At 41.6% G+C, this 22,222-nt stretch overlaps 1 protein-coding gene across 2 annotated transcripts in view; it reads right to left on the bottom strand.

Moving 5' to 3' along the window:
* Positions 1 to 297: 297 nt before the first annotated feature.
* GLB1L3 (galactosidase beta 1 like 3) overlaps positions 298 to 22,222 on the bottom strand; it is a 51,994-nt gene continuing 30,069 nt past the window's right edge. For both annotated transcript variants that reach the window (XM_039462249.2, XM_039462251.2), the window contains exons 10-20: positions 13,437 to 13,521; positions 11,521 to 11,658; positions 9,963 to 10,043; positions 9,436 to 9,542; positions 7,944 to 8,084; positions 7,272 to 7,343; positions 6,694 to 6,772; positions 6,206 to 6,293; positions 5,827 to 5,938; positions 993 to 1,109; positions 298 to 865 (exon numbers count right to left, since the gene is read on the bottom strand). In XM_039462249.2, coding sequence (XP_039318183.1) covers positions 800 to 865; positions 993 to 1,109; positions 5,827 to 5,938; positions 6,206 to 6,293; positions 6,694 to 6,772; positions 7,272 to 7,343; positions 7,944 to 8,084; positions 9,436 to 9,542; positions 9,963 to 10,043; positions 11,521 to 11,658; positions 13,437 to 13,521 — 1,086 coding nt within the window. In that variant the 3' untranslated portion in view covers positions 298 to 799. The remainder of the gene's footprint in view (positions 866 to 992; positions 1,110 to 5,826; positions 5,939 to 6,205; positions 6,294 to 6,693; positions 6,773 to 7,271; positions 7,344 to 7,943; positions 8,085 to 9,435; positions 9,543 to 9,962; positions 10,044 to 11,520; positions 11,659 to 13,436; positions 13,522 to 22,222) is intronic.

The raw sequence follows: 22,222 nt of genomic DNA, 5'->3' as shown, positions 1-22,222 counted from the left end.
CTTGGTTCCCAATGGTACCATTTTTTTTTTTCTCAAATGGTACCACTGGCTTTCAGAGTGATTGGGATATTCCTATGTGTGTGGCTAATCTCACTGATATCTACCCACTATCATTAGTAGCCTTGACTATAACCAGATAGACAGGGAGTAAGAAGACACAGAGGACCCTGTGCTAAGCTCTGTTGTCACACATGTCTGAAACAAATGACAAAATTGCTGTTCCTTCTCTGATTGGATGTGGCACACAGGCTCACCTTGTGGACACATAGTTGAAGGGAAATGCCTAAAGACATTGCTCATTGCCCTCTGCTTTTCCCTACTCCTACATATACAGAGAGAAAGAGAGAGAGAGAGAGAGGACAGAGACCATGAGTTTGCCCATCAGTACACACAGTACTCTCTGGCATGGGGAAATCAATATCCTTACTCTTCCCCAGGCTACAGACCTTTCCATTCCCCTCAATTGAGTATGGGAGGCAGAAGTGAAACTTGTTTTTATTTTATTCACATCTACTTAAAGGCACATTTAATTAAAGAATAAGAGCCTGCTAAGGATTAAGCATTAAACTAGATAAATCAGTCATTAAAGATTTTGAAGACTTGTTGGAGCCTAAAAATAGGCATCATATAGACAGACTACAAAATACATAACAATTACTCTGCTGGGTTTTTTTGGTTATTTTCACATTTTTGCCATTGCAGGCAACCCTATGATAGATAATCTTAACATAAATGTTCTTCTCCAAAAATGACTTATAGATGAACTCCAGTAACCCAAAAAATGTGTTCGGACACGGTTTTACAGCATTGGCTTGTCTGTAGATTCAATGTCTGAGCCACTCAACATCTTCTCAAACACAATGACCTGAGAAGAAAAGGAAGATTGATAGTGGGAAAGGTGAAACGTGTTTAGTACGGGATGAAAAAGACACTGCAATTCACATTGATCTGAAAGCTTATGAGATCTCAAGGCAGAGATTAGAGTGACCCACCTCGTTGTCTTCTGGATGAAGCCAGGCTCCAGGAAGGTACAGTGTTTTCTGAGGCCCAATATTCCAATATCGCCCAAGATTACGTCCATTGATGAACACGAATCCATAATTCCAGTTCTGAAAGGAATGGTGGCTTGAGATGTAAAAATAGGTTCACATTAGCAAGGTAAAACCCAAGGCACTTGGGGAGTGAGAGCAAGACTGAGATATTTTATGACACTCAAAGTGAGTTTAGAGTGAGTTCAGAGTGGGACATGTTCTGGAACTCCTAACTTGCTGTCTAGGAATTAAAGAGAAAAACATAAATAGAACTAACCCTTTAATGGTAAGGCTGCTGTTGCTTCTGTTGTGTGATACATAATGTTATATATTTTAAAGAGCAGATCTTCTACTTCTAGAAATAAATACTAGGTAATAGTGATGAACACCACTGCTAACAGTGGTTAATATAAAAGCTGCACGTTTTTTAAAAATTTGCTTGCAATGTAATGAAGAATTACAGAACCAAGATCTAGAAGAAGAAAATGGAAAGACAGGAGATGTCCAGGCAGTTTTTCCACTAGAGGCACTTGCTTATTCTGGGATGTAACAAAAAGGCCTAGTGTGTAAAATTGGACTCCCTGAAATGCTCAAAATTAAAGGCCAAATTTGCTGAAGTGGATTTCAAATAAAGTAGTTATGTGCTATGTATAAGAGAATCATCAAAAACATAAGGTACTGAAAAAATAAAAGAAAAACAATGGATAAATATATGTAAATCCTAACCAAAAGGAAGTTGTTATAGTCCTGTTAATATTCAGAAAAATAATGCTTTAAGGCAAGAAGCATTATTAGAGATAAACAGGAACATTTCATGGTGGTAAAAGTCTTAATTTACCATAAATCTACATATAACATACATAAGGAAAATAAAAGCATAGATTCAAAACATATCAGTGAAATTGACAGAATAATAAAGAGAAATAAATTTACAACCATAGTGGGAAATTTTATACAACCTTTCAATAGGCAATAGGCAAAGCAAATAAAAATAAAGATATGAAACATTTGAAAAGATGATTAACAAAATTGAACTAATTGACAGAACATTGATTTAACATCTACAGTATACACACATTCTTTCAAGTATACCTCAGAATATTTGCAAGCTGGACCATGTGTTAAACTAGTCTTCACATAAACTTCTCAGACTATAATGCAGTTAAGCAAGAAATTGACAACAAAAAGATAACTATAAAATATCCAAATTCTTGGAAATTAAGAAAAGCACTTCTAAATAATCCATAAGTCAAATGAGAAATGACAAAGGAAGTTGGAAGTATTTTAATTCATTGATGATGACAATAAAATACACAGAAAGTTATAGGGTCTAAGACTAACAGCAGATTTTTTAGCAGAAACCTTGCAGGCTAGCATGGAATGGACCAATATATTTAAAATGCTGAAAGCAAAACAACTGGCAACCAAGGATAGATACTACATCCAGCAACATTGTCTTTCAAAAATGCAGAAGACTTAAAGACTTTCAGACAAACACTGAGGGAGTTCATCACCACTAGACCTGCCTTACAGTAAAGTCTGCCTTACAAGACTCAGGAAGATTGGCCCTAAAATGCAGGAAAATGTGCTGGCCTTCTCTTTTTTTGCCTGCCAGCTTCTTACAAAAACGAAAAATGCTAAAGGAACTCCTTCAACGTGAAAAGAAAGGACCTTAAACATTACCAAGAATGCACAAAAATATAAACTTATTGGTAAAGATCATCAAGTTTCTCTCCAGCAACCACATGGTCCCCAGAGTGGCCTGCAGCCTTCTGAACAGCACTGCCAGGACGTCCAGCCCCTTAGGTTGACTACTACCTGCCGAATGGCACCTTCAGGCTACACTACTTCCCTTAATCTGGGAAGAAAGCACAGCCCTACTATAGCAAAATTCTGGTCCCAGGGAAGCTTCTCAATGTCCCCAAAAACATGGAAGTTGTCAGTATGTGCAAGTCCTCGTGAAACAGGTGACCTTCAACAATCCACACAGCCATATGAAGGAAAAGTGACATTCCAAATTAAAATTTAGAGGTGAAAGAGCAAGAATAGGTATTTCATAATTCCTGGCAGACTCAAGAAGATTGGCCCGAACCTGCAGGATAATTTGCAGACCTTCTCTTTTGTTGGGTTTAATTTGCCTGCCAGCTCCTTACAAAATCATCCTTAAGACATGCTAAAATGCCAGTACTGAAGTCAATTTGATACCTTCAGAGGACCACCTACATGTGAAGTGTTGGCCTTTAGTATCAGCCATTTCTTATGAAACATTTATTATTTTTTAGATAGAATTTGTAGTTATGATTGAAACGTTAGGCTAACATAGTAACCCTAAAGCAGCAACTATCCAACTAATAAGACCCTAAAATGATTCATCTCTTTCTATATAGACATCACTTGTCTCACTACAATTTATTTTTTCTGTATTTCAATATCAACCATTACCCATATCATAGAAAGTATAATACAAAAATTAATGATGCACTGATATGAAATATGGCTTATAATTACATACATTCTGAATTCTTGAAGAATGTAATTCCTAAGTCATGAAAATAAAATATATTAAATTTATTCTTATTCTATGTAAAAAAAAAAAAAAGAAAGAAAGAAAAAGAAAAAGAATGGGACTCACTTCCAGTATAGGCAAATCCATAAAGATAATAAAAAAATTGCTGTTGCCGGCGGGTAGGAGGAGCAGAAAATGGGGAAATAATTGCCAAATGGTTATAGAGTTTCCTTTAGGATAATGAAAATGCATTTGAACTGCAGATAGTGGCCACACAGCATTGTGAAGGCATGAAATGCTACTTAATTGTTCACTTTAACAGAGTTAATATTATGTTATGTAATTTTACCTCAAAAAATATTTTTTAAAACTTACGGGATGCAACCAAATCCATGCTTAAATGATGATTCGTAACCTAAATTCACATAATTAAAAAGAATAAAGACTAAAAATCCAGTATCTAAGTATCTATGTCAAGACATTATAAAAATAAAGCAAATTACTCCTAAACTAAGAATTTGAATAAACAAAATAATAAAGATAATGACAGAAATTAAAGAATCAGAAAAGAAATACATAATATAGTAAGAGTCATAGCCGAATACTGTACTTTGAAAGGTTAATAGAATTGATAGTGTTCTGGTGAGAATTACCAAGAAAAAAGAGTACATCAATATCCTATAACAAATGGCAAGGGGAATGCTACTACCAACGATCTAGACATCAAAAACAAACATTTTAAAGAAAACATATTTAAAATTTTAGATTAAGTGGTAAAATTCCCAGGGAAATATATTTTCTCAAAGCTCACTTTAAAACAAAATCTAAATAGTACTTTAAGCTTTCAAGAATTGAATCCACACTTACAAACTTTCTCAAAAAGAAAATGCCAGCTCTAGAAGCCTTCACTAATGAACTCCACTAAATGTTTGGGTTTTTTGGGTTTTTTAGTTTTTGTTGTTGTTGTTGTTTGTTTGTTTGTTTGTTTGTTTTGAGATGGAGTCTTGCTCTGTAGCCCAAGCTGGAATGCAGTAGCGTAATCTCAGTTCACTGCAACCTCTGCCTCTTGGGTCCCAGTTCAAGCAATTCTCATGCCCCAGCCTCTGGAGTAGCTGGGATTACAGGCACACACCAACATGCCCAGCTAATTTTTGTATTTTTAGTATAGATGGGGTTTCACCATGTTGGCCAGGCTGGTCTTGAACTCCTGACCTAGTGATCCACGCTCCTTGGCTTCCCAAAGTGCTAGGATTACAGGCGTGAGCCACCATGCCTGGCCCATTAAATGTTTAAGAAGTAATACTTGTCTTACACAAATTCCCCCCCTAAATTCCTTTATGAGAGCCCTAAACCTTGGTACCAAAACCTGACAAAGATATCTCAGCCATGAACATAAAAAAGTCTTAATTATTCATCATAGACAAGCCCTAGATATCATCTAAATGTTCAGAAACAGCAAAATGGTTAAATAAATTACGGTGTATTTACTAAAGGAACCCAATACAACAGTGAAAATGAACAAGTCACTGCAGCATCAATAAATGGCTGAACCTCACAGTGTTGAACAAAAGAAGACATATGAAAAAGAATATTCCCTGTACGATTCCATTCACAAAAAGTCAAAATAGGGGACACTGGCCTGGGGTGTCAGATGTCAAGGTAGCAGAGACCTTTGGAGAGAAAAGGGACAGCGGTTGGGAGGGGTGCTCACGGTATTTTTAAATTTAGGTGATAATCATATGGTGCTCACTTTGTGATCGTTTGTTCATCTGTACATTCACATTTTATATGTTTATGTTATTTATATGTATTTATACAGAAAAAGATATTCTAGGTAAAAACTAACCTACCAACTCACGCCGCCCCCCGCCCCCACCGCCAACACACACACAAAAAAGCAAGTTGCAGAATATAGTACGTGGCACAATTCTATTCGTGTAAAAATAATTGTGTATGTGTGTGTTCGGACAAAGTCATATATAAAAATGTCCCACAGCTGGCAGTGCTGAGTTCTCAGAAGCAGAGGCGAATCGGAATGGGGTGGGTTGGGAATCTTCAGGCTTTGCTCTCTCCTCTTGCTATTGTTTGAATTTTTAATTGTTTTGATGTGATATTCTCTAAATAGTGATAAATGAGTTCGACTGATCAGTGTTGGAAGGTTTGGTTGGAGGTGGGGAAAGAAGAGGAAAAGAAGAAAGGGCGTATTCCCCAGGAACACTGGCTGTGCTTCAGGGCTCGAAAACTAAACTCGGTGTTGGGAACAGCAGGGCAGCAGAGGGCGGCACCTACCCGCAGGCTCAGGAAGGTGTCCTTGGGAGAAGGGCCAGCCCGCAGGGTCCCACGGTAGAAGGCGGGGCCCGGGTGGCTGTCTGGGACAGGCCTCCAGGTGGCGGAGCGGAGCCTAAAAGGAAGGCCGAGCGTGTGGGAGAGCAGTCCCCCTCCCAGCCCGGCTCCCAGGACTGAACCCAGGTGGCCTGGGCCGGGCCCAGGATTGTTTCAATGAGCTAGAGTAGACTAGACACGTTGGGATCGGAATCAGGACGCCTGATCCAGGGCTCCAGTGCTGATGCCCAGGCACTGGACGCCTGGAGGAAGCCGCTCCGTCCCTGTACCTCTGCAGTGAGCAATACGAAATCCCAGAGTTCCCCGATCACCGAAGTGTGCATACCTCTCAAAGAAGCTCCTTTTCATCTCCAGGGAGTAGATGGTAAAACCCTCCAGGGAAGAGTTACTGATGCTCACAGACCCGGTTATTCCTGCAAATAGGAGTCAGGAAAGAGTCTATGAGGCAGGACTGGCTAGTCTCCAGGTATGAAACGAAGAAACGCAGACGTGTCGTCCGTGCCTTAGGACAGGGGCTCAGCCAGGAGGGCAAACGTTTGTCTGACCTGCCATTGAGTACCGGAACTTTCCCTGAAATTCCCAAAAGGATACTGGTCCTGCTCCAGAACAAGCCAGCACTGAACACCCTGGCTCCACCCTCTGGCCCCGGAGATCCAGGGAAGGCAAGACAAGCCTGAGGGGCAGACTTTGTATCTCTGCTCCCGGGACCTGGGACGCTCCCAGCTGAGAGGCTGCTTCATCCCTCCCAACCCCAGCAAGTAGCCTGGGTCTTCGGGTCTGAGTAACTGAGGAGAGGACACAGCCAGAGCCCACCTTTCCGCTCATTCTGTATCTGCCATGAAAAATTGACTCGTCCTTGATTCTCCACCAGGATCCTCAGGTATCGGCACACCTGCTGGGACAGGCCGGTTGATGGAGACCAAGCAGCTATGGAGGGCACCTACCCTACAACCCATTTTTCTGTCTCAGTTCCATATGGAGACACAAATGGGAGAAACGGAAGCTCCAGAGCCCAGCAGCCTTCCCTGTCACCTAAGGACCCCCTTGTGTTCCTATTCCATAGTCAATCTTCCCTTTCCCTTCTGCTGATCCTACTGGGAAAGGCAGAGAGACTCAGCTATGCCTTTTACCAACTCTGAACGCACAGAAACTCCACCAGGGGCTGAGGACAGACCGGCTCAGGGCTTAGTGAGGAAATCCCCCTCCCACTGCGGCATGCACGAGGTAGCTTCTGAGACGCCAGGGCCTGGGAGGCACACTTCTGCTACGGCTCCAGGTGAGGAGCAGGACCAACAGCAGGGGCGGAGAAGGGAGGCTGACTGTCTCAGGGCCAGGCTCTGTCTGCATCTGAGGGGAGTCGAGGGCGTCACCTGGCCTCTTAAATTACGTACCCTGAGTTCAGGAATGTGCAGGTTCTGGTTATTCTCATTCAGAATCCCTATCATTGTCTCATCCAAAAACACCTGCAAAAGAAGAGCCAGCATCAGACTGCGAGGCCCACCTGAAGAAGGGAGAAGAGGCTGGGCGCGGTGGCTCAAGCCTGTAATCCCAGCACTTTGGGAGGCCGAGGCGGGTGGATCACGAGGTCAAGAGATCGAGACCAACCTGGTCAACAAGACGAAACACTGTCTTTACTAAAAATACAAAAAATTAGCTGGGCATGGCGGCGCGTGCCTGTAATCCCAGCTACTCGGGAGGCTGAGGCAGGAGAATTGCCTGAACCCGGGAGGCGGAGGTTGCGATGAGCCGAGATCGCGCCATTGCACTCCAGCCTGGGTAACAAGAGTGAAACTCCGTCTCAAAAAAAAAAAAAGAAAGGAGAAGAGAGGCTGTGATTCTGGCAGCAGGAGGTCAGTATGAAGGCAGGGGCCAGCTGTGGTGCTCACAGACGGCCCCAAGAGATTCTCAGTGGTGATAACGCTGAAAACAAATCTATTTGGCCTGACTTTTTATTCCCAAGGCCTCCCATATAGTAGGTCATCAGAGAGCAACGTGTGTCCTCAGTCAACCACCCTGCCCAACAGCACGGGGAGGTGATGCATTTTGCTTCCTGCTCGCCCTACCTGTGCCATGTCGTGAGCGTGGGCACAGAGGCGGCCTCCGGAGCAGATGGACTTCTCATACAGGACGAACCCGTAGGACTGGCCGCTCCCATTGTTTATGGGCAGGTTCTCCATGTTGATGGGCTGATGTGACCTGACTGGCTATGAGGAGAAATGGCAGGAGCAGAAGCCCAAGGGCTAAGCAGTGAGGATCCTCCTTCCTAAGACCCTGTCATTTGATATGGTCCCACCTAATGGTCCCCAAGGGTTCTTTGAATGGGAAATGATAAAATACATGACATGTGATAATGTCTGTGCTTATGTCTCCGCTGCTCAGGAAACTCAGGGGATTGCACGGCATGGTGACGTGAGAGCAATCGCTCTAATCCTAAGAACTGATTAACAGAGGACACAGCTGGGGTGCAGGGGCTCACGCCTGTAATCCCAGCACTTTGTGAGGCCGAGGCAGGTGCATCACTTGAGGCCAGGAGTTTGAAACCAGCCTGGGCAACATAGTGAGACCCCACATCTACAAAAAATTTAAAAATTTAGCTGGGCGTGTTGGTGTCCTCCTGTAATCCTAGCTACTCAAGAGGCTGAGGCGGGAGGATTGCTTGAGCCTAGGAGTTCAAGGCTGCAGTGAGCCATGATTGTGCCACTACATTCCAGCCAGAGCAACAGAGCAAGACCCTGTCTCGAGAAAAAAAAAATAAAAAGAGTAAACTTTATTCTAAAATTGCTGAAGTCTAGCAATGAACTATGCACCAAGCAAATGTTTATTTCATTAAATTAAATTTAGTTACATTAAATACATTTAGTTTTTTTAGTGTACCAGTCACCACCTTTTCTCTAAGATAATGATAGCAGAGGTGAAACCAATGTGAATTCAAGGGCCACTGTTACCATTCCAAACAGCTTTCACCTTTCCTCAAAATAGGACAGGAAGGCTGATGGGAACGGATGAGCAGGAACCCAGGAAGTTCAGGCCCAGCTTCTGGTGAAGCATGGGCAGAAGCTGGTCTCCAGATCCCAGCCCAGTGGCTCTTCCTACATGGATTCCATAAGGACCACAAAGTGCAAACAACAGCATCCCCAGATAGGTTCGCCTGAGCAGGGACCCGGGATCCTCTGACACCCTGCCACCCCTGCCAGGGATCCAGGATCCTCCGACACCCTGCCGCCCCTGCCGGGACCCGGGATCCTCCGACATCCTGCCACCCCTGCCGGGGATCCGGGATCCTCCGACACCCTGCCGCCCCTGCCGGGGACCCGGGATCCTCCAACATCCTGCCGCCCCTGCCCTGCACAGTGACTCCAAGGTCAGACCCCTCATGGTCCACCCAGAAGGAGCTGGTGGCTTTTGTCCCACAGCTCTAAATTTGGATGAAATGCAGATGATTTGTTTTCCCACTTCCCAAATTTGTTTTCCCACTTCCCACTTCAGTTTCCTGAAGGAATCCCCTTCCCCATCTCTCCAAGGCCACTGCTCCTCCTGTGGCCAATGAGCACTCACCTCATTTAAGTAGGCTAGGGCATCCCACAGCGGGAGGTACAGCGAGGGCCTCACCGGGGAATATGCAGCCTTGGGGGTAAGTTTGGGTACTCGGGGCAGGGGAATTGCTGCAATGAAGATGGAGCACAGGGCAAAAAGTGCCTGAGATGACCACTGCCTTGTCTAAGCCCCCTCCCCTGTGCCTATCCAGTATGGCTTTTGCTTTTGTATTGGGGGTTACTATGTCATCCACGGTACTAAGAGCTTTACAAAAAGTAACTTAAGCTTCACAGTCATCACAGGAGACCAGGGTTACTACCTTTATGTTTCAGTGAAGAAACTGAGGCTTAAAACGCTTAGAAACCCCTATTTTTAAAAAACACACAGATTTTAAGCAGGAAACCCAGGGTTGGAAGTGAAGGTTGCCCTTGTTCTCAGGAGCTCGGTTAAACTCCTGCCCACAAGGGAGACCCTTGCCATCCTCACTCTTCCACAGAACAGACTCCTTACACGAGGGCTGGCCCATAAGGTAAATGGGTGCTGAGTACCTGAGAAAGATCCAAAGAGTTTTTGAAGCTTGAAATATTTTTCTGTGTAATCTCCAGCCTCCGTGAGCACAGCATCATAGTCTGCAAGACACCAGGGCCGGTAATGTGCCATGTAGTCTCCACAGCAGGCCCTGTTTCAGCAGCGCTGACGTGAGACAGCCAGGGCCACTGAGAGTGAGACAGAAGGAAGACGCCTTCCGTCCCACCTGGGAGTGTAATGCCAACCTAGACACGTCCCGTCCCACGTGGGTGTGTAACACCAACCTAGACACCTTCCATCCCACGTGGGAGTGTAACGCCAACCTAGACACCTTCTGTCCCACGTGGGTGTGTAACACCAACCTAGACACGTTCCGTTCCACATGGGAGTGTAACGCCAACCTAGACACGTTCTGTCCCACGTGGGAGTGTAACGCCAACCTAGACACATTCCATCCCCCATGGGTATGTAATGCCAACCTAGACACATTCTGTCCCACGTGGGTGTGTAACACCAACCTAGACACGTTCCATCCCACGTGGGAGTGTAATGCCAACCTAGACACATTCTGTCCCACATGGGAGTGTAACGCCAACCTAGACACCTTCCGTCCCACGTGGGAGTGTAACGCCAACCTAGACACATTCCATCCCCCATGGGTATGTAATGCCAACCTAGACACATTCTGTCCCACGTGGGTGTGTAACGCCAACCTAGACACGTTCCGTCCCACGTGGGAGTGTAACGCCAACCTACACACGTTCCGTCCCACGTGGGAGTGTAACGCCAACCTAGACACATTCCATCCCCCATGGGTATGTAACGCCAACCTAGACACGTTCCGTCCCACGTGGGAGTGTAACGCCAACCTAGACACGTTCCGCCCCACGTGGGTGTGTAACTCCCACCTAGACACGTTCCGTCCCACGTGGGAGTGTAACGCCAGTCTAGGAACATTCCCCACAACTTGTCCCAAGGACCTAAGGCCTCTGTGACACTGGTCTTGCCCCCATTTGACTTTCTAATGCAAACTTGTTCAACCGGGCCACTGGCAGCCCAGGACAGCTCTGAATGCAGCCCAACACAAATTCATAAACTTTCTTAAACTGTTTTGCAAATTTTTAGCTTATCAGCTATCATTAGTGTTAGTGTATTTTACCTATGACCCAAGACAGTTCTTATTCTTCTTCCAGTGTGGCCCAAGGAAGCCAAAAAGCTGGACATCCCTGCAATGGATACTCTTTTCTTTGCTCAGTCTGTATTGCCCGGCTGTGCCAGTCTGTGTCTTTACAGCAGTCACCGTTCGTACCCCGCCTATCTTCAGAGATTCAAGCCAACAGGGCAGTGTGCGAGGGGCATGAAGCCGAGCTCTAAGGTGCAGAAAGCCCTGTCTACCACTATGACAGCCTGTTGGGTCATTATGAACATACGGAAGAAAGGAAAATAGAAAAATCCTCAGTACTCAGCATAGATTATAGGTCAAGAACCCAGTGATGCCAGAACAGGCTTCCAGAGCCTCTTCTGTAAAGCCCCAGCACCACCCATGCTGGAGAGACCACTACACCAGCAGACACTTGCCATAGCTGGTAACAACGCCAGTGTGCTTCCCGAAATACGTGGCCCCATTCAGGAAACCGAAGTTGGTTCCACCATGGAACATATACACATTGAAGGAGATCTCATATTTGATGAATTCAGACACAGTACGTTCAATCTCTGAGAGGGAGGAGATGAGAACACAAGAGAATGTTAAAAATTAAGAGGAGACAAAAGTCTCTAGCAAACTCTTAGCATTTCCAACCCACCCCACAATCAGTAACAGTAACTCCTTGCTTGACAACTGTCTATACATTCTTGGAAACGGAGACTTTAAGTGAAATGATATCTAACAAAACTGAATTTTTTCTCAATTTTACCATGACACAATGTTGAAGGAAACAACATTATATGAGGATGTGCTGTGTATCATTTTGTTTAAAGTTTCCAAGAATCTACTGATGATGTTAGACCTACTGCAAATGTTTTATCATTCAACCTCTACAAAGATTGCAGCAAAGAAATGGGTGGAATTGGCCAGAACTACTCTAGGACACTGAATCCTGTCAATCCCAAGAGATTTGTGAACTTTTTTTCCAAAGTATTGATGTAATTGGACTCCAAACTATACCTATTAATTAAGAGCCTAAGAATTCTCATGTCACTTAACTATCTAATTTCCACTAAATTTTTTTGAAATTATACATATAATTAGCATAGCCTCGTTACTACCTTCCAATATCATGTTTCTGGGAACACTGGCTTGGAAACACTGCAGTGGTCCACAGTGGCTGCTCTTAATCTTTGGCCACAGAAACTTCTATTTTGTACCACGTTTTAACAGCTACAGTCATCTCTCCACTGGCCACACTGGGAAGAAGATTAAAAGTCATTTAGAGTGGGAGTGGATTCTGGCTGTGCTCTTTACTGCTCGTACGACCTTGGAAAACCTATTTTCTTTCTCAATGCTACTGCTTTCCGATCTATTAAATGAACATATTCATTCCAACGATATCATGAGACTGATGAGAGCATTCACTGATGAGGTAATATTTGTGGAAACATGGCACAGTGCCAGCCATGCAAGAGACCAGAAAACTGTTATTGTTGCTAGCACTGCTTCTGGTGTTACTGGTGGTGATAGTGGTCCTTTGACTTTTTTTCTGTTTTTAACCCAAAACAGCCTTTTCCCAGGCCTTAAGTATTTTTCAGTGTTTTTCTATACTTCGGATACAAGTGGGCTTGTTTTCATAATAGCATTTTCAAAACATCTTCTGTAGACACATACAGCTAGTAAGTAAATGACTGCCAGGCATTGCTCTAAGTGGCAGCACTTAATCCTTGCACCAGCCCCGTGAGGTCGCTTTTATGATCATCCTCAAGTTTGGATGAGGTCACTGAGACTTAAACCGAAGGACACCTGCCTGAGGTCCCATGGCTAGTACTGTAGAGCTGGGATTAAAACCTCATCTCTTTGGCTGCACGATCCATGCTCTTGGCCATCGCTGTAAGTCGTCCCCTGATCGTTGTTAGTGTTTAGTTGACAACGGCCGTAGACGGGACCGATGCACTGCTAGCGATGATTAACGCTCCACCTTCCCCAGAGACGCTGCGCTGTCAGAGAACCTTCTGTAACCACCTAACCTTACCTGGGCAGGTCTCTCTTCTATCACTGCACCCTGTTTGTTTGCTTCAAAGTACCCGCCAAACATGGAACTATATATTGATGGCTTTACTTTGTAATGACCTGTGGACCTCACTAACTTATACCCTCTGGGGGGGGTCGGAACCACGTAATTTCTATCCACCAGACCATCCTGGCTGAGTGCTTGTATATAAAAGGTTACACGAATATCTATGACTGATCAGGTGAATCAATTAGCAGAGAATTATATGAATGAGTTCTCAGGGGACCCCGGGCCATCGTTTCCTGGAGTCAAACGCTGCAAAACACTCACCCTTTGCATCCATAACATGGTGCTTATCTCCCCATCTGTCGAACCAGCCGACCCAGTATTCCATAATAAGAAGGGGCTTATCTCTCTAGAAACAAACCAAAGCAAATACTAAGTTTGACCAAAAAAAAAAAAGAAAAGAAAAGAAAAGAACAATCAGAAAAACTGAATACAATAGATGAGAACTTATGGAACTCATGCTTTTTCCCGATTCAGAGCTTTCCCTTTTTGATCCAGTATTTCTTCCCCCATCCCCTGCCCATTACCCCTTGGCTATCATTCGCAGCTCTGGTTCCTCCACTCCTAAATGTCCGTGGTCTCCAGACTCTGTCTAGCTTCACATGCCTCTCCGCTATACCTGGAAAGCACCATCAGTAATTTCAACCTTGTCTCACCCACGGCTGGCATTGAAAGAATGGGTTTTTGGACACTCAAGGACCTGACTGCAATTCCTTAGGTAGAAACTCAGATTTCACAGGCTTTCAGCCTGACATCTGCATTCCACTTCTAGCCTAGCATTTTCAGGGCTGCTGAATCATGTAAGTTCTGTTTTCAAAGGGTGGCACCTCCTCCGCAACAGGCCTAGCTGTTGCTGTGCCGTGGATTTTAAAATGAATGACGGTGGCTGAGCTTCTCCTGGGCGATATGTCAGCCACTCAGCTGCACTCCTGAGTCCTCCGGCGTACTGCTGCAATTAGATGGTCTCACTCTAAGCCCAAAGAGCCTTCAGCCTAGGACTTCTGTTAGCAGCTCCCTGGATTTGGATCATGATGTTTTCCGGATCCCATGTCCTCTTCTACCTTGATTTCATCTCTCGTTTCCTGCATCCTTCAAACACCTCCGTAGAGAAGATGAGTGGAAAACAAATATTCTGAGTCCTTAAATGTCTGGCTATCAACACAATTAATATTTAGACTGGGTGTACAATTCTAAGTTAAAATTCATTTAGCCTCAAATTTTAAAGGCATATGCCATTGTTTCCTATTATCCAATATCTTACAGTCCTATGCCATTCTAATTATTTTTGCTTGGCATGTAGACCTGTGGTTTTTCTCTCTGTAGGATGCGAATTTCACAATGCAGGCCTTTTTCCTCACTTACTATGCTTACCATTTGATGTACACTTTTCATCTAGACATACAGGTCCTTCAGTTAAAGACAATTCTTATGTGATTTGCAATTTCCTTTCCGCCCTGCTCTTTGTCCACTCTTTCTGCAGCCAGTATTAAATAAGATGCTGAGTCTTCTACAGTGATCCTGTAAGACATTCATCGTGTCTCTTTTATGTTTTGTTGCGCTTGTACTAATAGTAATATTAGGAAATTTTATCATCTCTACCTTCCAACTTCTATATTTAATTTTTAATTTCAAATACTAGATTTTTAATTTCAAAGATTTGTTTTTGGTTCCCTAATTGTCCCTTTTACTTAACAGCCCACTCTTATTCATGTATAATCTTATTCATAGCTCTATGCATATTAATAAGCCTTTTTACTACTCTATTCTGTTGCCCGAATTAACTCCATGTTCCCTGATTTCCATTTTCTTCTTTATTTGCAGTTTAATTATTTTCTCTCTGTGAAATCGTATTAAATAAATACAGATCCTTAATTTGCCATTTGTATTCCAGAGGAAGGACTGCCTTCTGGTGTTAAAATGGTACTGTGGGCTTCATATTCTCCTCTTGGAAATCTTCAGAATCAAAATACGGACTAGAAATGCAAACAAACACAAACAACCTCTGCCGTGAATCTAAGAGACATCTGAAACTTCAAAATATAAATTAGGAGGAAGAAGTACAAAAGGATTGAAGGTCTACCAGGGGTCCAAAAAAACATAGAGAAAGAATTCTCTTTGTTGAAGATTTTAGGAAAGGCTAACAGCACAAATTTCTCCCAAGTAAGAAGCTTACTCTATAGTGCGATGCCAACCATGTATTACCAGTTACAGAATAGGGTGCACACGCTGGTGAAGGGAATACACTTTACATAATTCAATGCATCAGCAGCTTAGAATGACAAAATTATTGAAGAATCACAGATGAGAACTGTAAGGAGAAAGAAGTTGCTGCTTGTGAGGCATCTGAGAGCAGTCCTGCAATCTACACTAGCTCCCTGAGAGGATGGAGAAAGCAAGAAGGAAGATGGGTAAAGGTAAGAATTCATCCCTGCCTACAGCAATATGCCACTAAGATATATGGTTAGCACAGTCACGTACGGTCAACCACAGCAAACTTCTCTTGAATCCTTGAGCCAATAAGAACTCATCTCCATCAAAGATGGATCAAAAAGAAATTACTTTTAAAATTCTAATAGAATAGAATAGAATCTACTTTTAAAATTCTAATTTAAAAAAAGAGAGTTTTCTTTTTTGTTAACAGGGTAAGAAATTAGAGGAGGAACACCAAAATCTTTCTATAGCATAGGTCAAAATTGTGATCCAAAATTATTGTTATAAAGTTAAAAATCTCAGTGAAACAATTGCTTCTATAAATTGAGAGCATAAAAAGAGAAAACTAAAAGTCCTCAAGGAAGACATGGTAAGAAAACGGAAGGAACTAAAATATGACCTGGCAAAGGTTTTTTTAAGGCAGATAAAATAGAAAATATTAAGTCCAAACTGGAGGCAGATAAAAGGAAAATAAACATTGTGAGAAACATGAAAAGAAGAGGAGTGAAAAGTGATCACAGTTAAAATGAATACAGAGTAGAAAGAATGAGAAAAAAAATGGATGCAGGAGATGTGAAAGTAAGACAGAAGAACTTTGCACTACACATAACTTCTGTCCCTAAAGAAAATAAACCAAATAAAAATTTTTAAAACATATTTAAAGATATAATCAAAGACCTACAATTTCCAACAATCATGATCTATGTTATTTGGACCAACCCTCTCACTGAGGATTTTTACAAAGTTAAATAAACTGTAATATCACCATGGATACAGCTGAAAGGAGAATCAGTGTATCTGAAGATAAATCAGAAGAAAGTATCCAAATAGCAGCATAAGGAGACAAAAGTACACAAACTAAAAAGATATACAGCACATTTGTGAAGGTCTAATGAATTTAGCTGAAATCCCAGGAAGAGAAGAGTGAGATAACAGAGCAGAAGCAATATTCGAGGAACTACTAGCCAGAAATACATACATTCTAGAAGCCCAACAAACTAGAAGACTAATAAATAAAAAGATACTCACAAAGAGACATAGTTAAACTACAGAAAACCAAAAACAAAAAATTCTTAGTAGCAAAGGAGAAAAAAAAAGGCTAACAGAAGACCTCTCAAAAACAGCTGTGAAGTTAGCAGACTGCATGCTGAAAGAAAACAACTTTCACATTAGAATTCAGAACCAGTAAGAGACTGAAGCCAAAATCAGAGAGTTTACCATAAGCAGACATCACTAAAGGCTATACTTCAAGCCGAAGAAAATTGATCCTGAGTAGACTCTCCAGATTATGAAAAATAATAAATAGCAAAAAGATAATTATGCTAAAACTAAATGAATATTGATTGTCTAAAACAAACATATAATATTTTTAGAGTTCTAAAAAAATAGAAATCAAATACAAGAAAAAAACAGAAGATACATCAGCCAGAGTGGCCAGAGTCACAGTGCCCTGAGACACTTGTACAATCCAGACAGAGAGCCCAACTTTAGACTGTGCGGGAATCAGTACGTACACTAAAATTTCAAGGATGACTTTTAAAAGATAAAAACAGACTATAACTCCACCCTGATATAGGAAAAAAACAGAAATTGATTTTTTTGAATAGTCCAATCCGTGAAAAGAAGCCAAGATTGTAAAGAAAACGAAAAGAAACGTTGAAAAGTAGGCACATAATCAGATAGCAGGTTTAAATTCAATCTAGCAAGAATTATGTGAAACAGAATGACTGAGGGCTCCAAATAAAAGTTTCATTGTGTCAGACTAAAATAAAAATATTCAACTCATTTCTAATCTCTAATTAGAGAGGTGTCTAAAGAAAAATGTAGAATTACAGCAAGATTAAAAAGCAAATTAGGATATAGAAAATGACACACCATTCAAATATGAAACAGATCTGGCATGGCAATATCAGTGACAGACAAAAGTGACCTTTAGACAAAAAGCAATACTGCATGCAAACAAGATGACTCCCTCGTGACAAAATTTCATGTCCATGAAGATAAAGCAAATCCAAATTTACAAAGCCTCAAAATACATCAAGCAAACTTTAATAAATTGGCTAAAGTACAGGTAAAATATTAAGGACTACTGGTAGAAATATGCAAATCTGCAATTATGGTAGGAAATATTAGCACATCTCTTTCAGTGACCAATATTACCAGCCAAAAATATCAATTGAAAATAGAAAAATAGAATAACACAATAAATAAAATTGACATAGAACTTAAACAGAATACCGCACCCAGTACCACAAAATACATTTATCACAAGCACACAGGGCAGTTACCAAAACTGACCATTGATAGGACATAAATACGAACAAAATTAAATAAAAAAATAAAGAATAACACCTAAAAATTGAAAACAAACTTAAATGAATCTAACTCTACATCATGTTGATAAAACAATGATATAAAACAAAGAAATTATTCCATGTAACCTTAGTACACAGAATTTTGACTACACATTTTCTGTGTGATATACCTTAAAGATAAAATAAAAACCACAGAAATCTTAAAGATCATTAGATTTTCTTAATTTCAGTAATATTATCAGTGTTATTTCAAACCTATTATAAATATATTGCAGAATTATGTGAATAATAAAATTGTGAATATTGTTACCAATTTTGATGTCCAGAGTCAGAGAAAAAATAAAAATATAAATCAGAAAAGTTAACGTAAGTTCTATAATTTTAAATTTGTATTTTTAAAAAATGAATGAAACCACAATTTTCTTCTCTTCTAAAACATACCAATATCCTGGCCCTACACACTGAAAATTCTTAGAAATAACAGCAATTTGATAGTAAGCATAGCTTGTATTCTACAGAAACAACAGGGTTCTTAGGAGAATCACTATTTCTGGATTGAGGATTGGAAATTTATCAGGTGACTCTGAGACATTGTACTTGGCTGGAAACCAAGTGAACTATGAAAGACTGATGGGGTCATGTCAGAGGAAAGAGGAGCTAGTGGCGGGTGCTTCCGGCAGGCCAACAAGAAGCCAGTTTAGGCTTCAGCAACATAATGATTACGAGTGATAAAAAGGCATTAAACATACTAAAAAGTCATGAATTAATAATAAAAGAAAACAATTTACAAAAGTTTGAAAAGGTACAGAGTATGTTTTCAGGCTTCAATGAAATAAAGAAAAAAATATAGAAACTCCCTATGTCTGAAAATTGAATACACACAGGCCAAAGAAACAATCATAGTGAATATTTGAACTAGTCTGAATTGCAATATATCAAATATACCAAATATAAAACTCACGAACTGATAAGAAATCTATACCCTTAAATGTTCATAATAAAACATACAGATAAAATGTGAAGGCTAATTATCCACCTCAAGAAATTAGAACAGCAAAATAAACCAAAAAATAGCCGGGCACGGTGGCTCAAGCCTGCAAGCCCAGCACTTTGGGAGGCCGAGGCGGGTGGATCACAAGGTCAAGAGATCGAGACCATCCTGGTCAACATGGTGAAACCCCGTCTCTACTAAAAATACTAAAAATTAGCTGGGCATGGTGGCGCATGCCTGTAATCCCAGCTACTCAGGAGGCTGAGGCAGGAGAATTGCCTGAACCCAGGAGGCGGAGGTTGCAGTGAGCCGAGATCACGCCATTGCACTCCAGCCTGGGTAACAAGAGTGAAACTCCGTCTCTAAAAAAAATAAAATAAAATAAAAATAAACCAAAAAATAATAAAATAAATAAAGGAAATATAAACCTAAGAGTAGAAGCAATGTAACTGAAATTAATTTACAATAGAGACAGCTTAAAAAGAAAAATTAGTTCTCTGAAAAGAACTGACATGCTTCTGATGAGACTGAGAAGACAGAGTAAAAATAGATAACTAAGATTAGAAATGAAAAGGAAAGACCAGCACAAATGATACAGCCATTGAAAGCAAGCAGATAGTGAACATAATTATATGCCATTATAATTTCAGTTTGGTTGAAATGGACATACTCCTAGAAAAACTGTAACAACCACATTTACTTAGAAGGAAATAAACTTCTGAGTACAGCTCAGAGATACAGCCATGGGAAAAACATAAATCTTATTCTCACAGCAAGGACAAGGTTGAAAAACTGCAAGTTCATGGTTTCTTGGGTTCATCAGAGAACCTAAGTCACAGAGCAATCAAACAACCTAAAATCCATGGAAAACCTGATGCCTGCAGGAAGAAGCTGGACTCAAGCACCTGCTTACCTATGGCTGGATCATCTAATATAATACAAATAGATCATATTAAAGATGTGCTAAAGACAGTGTGGGCCAGCACGAGAGTATAAAGTCAAGGGAGCCGAGACTGCTTACACCCTCATGCTGACTTTCACTCCCTAAGTCTACCAGCTGTTCTGACGGGAGACTGGGGAGAATCCTGGGCAAGTCTTTGCTGTGGGCTGAATTGTGTCCCCAGCCAAATTCACATGAAGGCTGTACCGCAGAATGTGACTGTACTTGGAGACAGGAACTTTAAAGAGGTAGTTAGGTAAAAGCGAGGCTGTTAGTGTGGATCTTAATCTTACCTCACTGGTGTTCTAATAAGAAGAGGAAATTTTGACACACCAGGGTCTCATGTTCATGGCAGAAAGAGCACGTGAGGACACGTTGAGGAGGTGGCCATCTGCAAGCCAAGGAGAAGCCTGGGGACACCTTGATTAAAATGTGGTCAGTAGGATGGGCCCTAATCCAATATAAGATGTATCCTTATAAGAGGAGGAGATTAGGGCGCAAACACACACAGAGAAGAGACCATGTGAGGACCCAGGGAGGAGAAGACAGGCATCCCACAAGCCAAGGAGGGAGGCCTCAGAAGAAACCTACCCTGCCAGCACCTTGATTTCAGACATCTAACCTCCAGAATGTGAGAAAATAAATGTCTGCTGTTTAAGCCACATGGTCCATGGTCCTTTGTCATGGCAACTAGCAAAGTAACACAGCTTCCTTTCTGGTGCTGGCTGAGGGGAGGGAGCCATGGCCACTGCCAGACCTTCTCCCAGCCCATCTTCCCTAGGGAACAAAAGTCCGAACCAGCTGAGAAACAGCACAGAAGCTGTCACTTAAGGGCAGCTTAATTGCATCTGAAAAAAGGGGTGGGGGATGCACTACCCTTCGGAAAGAAAGCGTATATGCTAGGATCAGATCTGCTGCTAGAAGAAGAGCAGGAGCAGGAGCGCCTGCAAGGGTCACACCCCTCAGACCCAGAGACAGCATCTACTGACAATAAGGCATAGTCAGAACATCAGGGAAAGCCTTTCTCCCTCACCTGCGGGCTAACCAAGCTGGAGAAAATATAACACATACTATAGCTGAGAGAGCTGCAAGCAACAGATTCTCTGTGGGGCACTGTGCAAAGGCGACACTCTGAGAGGAATGCAGATGTAGAGAAAACAAACTCTGCCAAACCAGCACTTGCTCTAGACACCAGGAGCATTTGAAGCCCATGACGCACAGAGGATAACACAGCAACAAGCTTATAACCAGCCCAACGCCATATGCGATGAATACAAAATTCCACATGGTCTAGCAGAAGGAAAAGCATGCTGATCTCTCAGACAATATCTATGTCCTATACATGATGTGCCGTTTTCAATTAAAAAAAATAAAAAATTACGAGACATACAAAAAGGCAAAAAAAGAACACACTTGGAAGAGATAAAGCAATCATCAGAAACAGACTCAGATAAGACACGGGTATCACAGCAATCACACAAGAAATTCAAAATAACTATGATTAATATGTTTAAGGCTATCATGGATAAGGTAGATAGCATGCAAGATCAGATAGGTAATTTTGGCTGAAAGATGAAAACTATAAAAAAGAAGCAAATGGAAACACTAGAAATCAAAAACATAGCAAAAGAAATGAAGAATTTCTTCAATAGATTCATCATTAAACTCAACAGGTATGCAGAATGAATCACGGAACTTAGAGATAGGTCAATAGAAATTAACCAAACTGAAAAATAAAGAGAAAAAACAACAGTGGGGAAGAAAACAGTATCCAAGAGTTGTGAGACCATACAAAATGGTCTCACGTACAGGCAATTTGAATTGCAGAAGGTGAGAGAGCAGACAGAGCAAGTATCTAAATAAGTGACGACTCAGAATTCTACAAAATTAATGGCCGAGTCTTGCATTCCTAGGATGAATCTCACTTGAATGTAATTATATTAGTCCGTTTTCATGCTGCTGATAAAGACATACCCGAGACTGGGAAGAAAAAGAGGTTTAATTGGACTTACAGTTCCACATGGCTGGGAGGCCTCAGAATCATGGCAGGAGGTGAAAGGCACTGATTATATGGCAGTAGCAAGGGAAAATAAGATCTCATGAGACTTATTCACTATCACGAGAATAGCAGGGGAAAGACCGGCCCTCATGATTCAATCACCTCCCGTGGGTCTCTCCCACAACACATGGGAATTCTTGGAGACACAATTCAAGCAGAGATTTGGGCGGGGACACAGCCAAACCGTATCAGTAATGTATTATCATTTTACATATTGCTGGATTCAATTTGTTCACCTTTGGCTGAGAATTTTTGTTTCCATGTTCATAAGGAAAATTGGTCTTTGGTTTTCTTGACTTTCGTTGTTTTTATTTG

The sequence above is a fragment of the Saimiri boliviensis genome, chromosome 6, assembly GCF_048565385.1.
Source record: "Saimiri boliviensis isolate mSaiBol1 chromosome 6, mSaiBol1.pri, whole genome shotgun sequence".
Classification (NCBI taxonomy): domain Eukaryota; kingdom Metazoa; phylum Chordata; class Mammalia; order Primates; family Cebidae; genus Saimiri; species Saimiri boliviensis.
The sequence above is the reverse complement of the archived record's forward strand: the minus strand, read 5'-3'. Positions and strand labels throughout refer to the sequence as shown.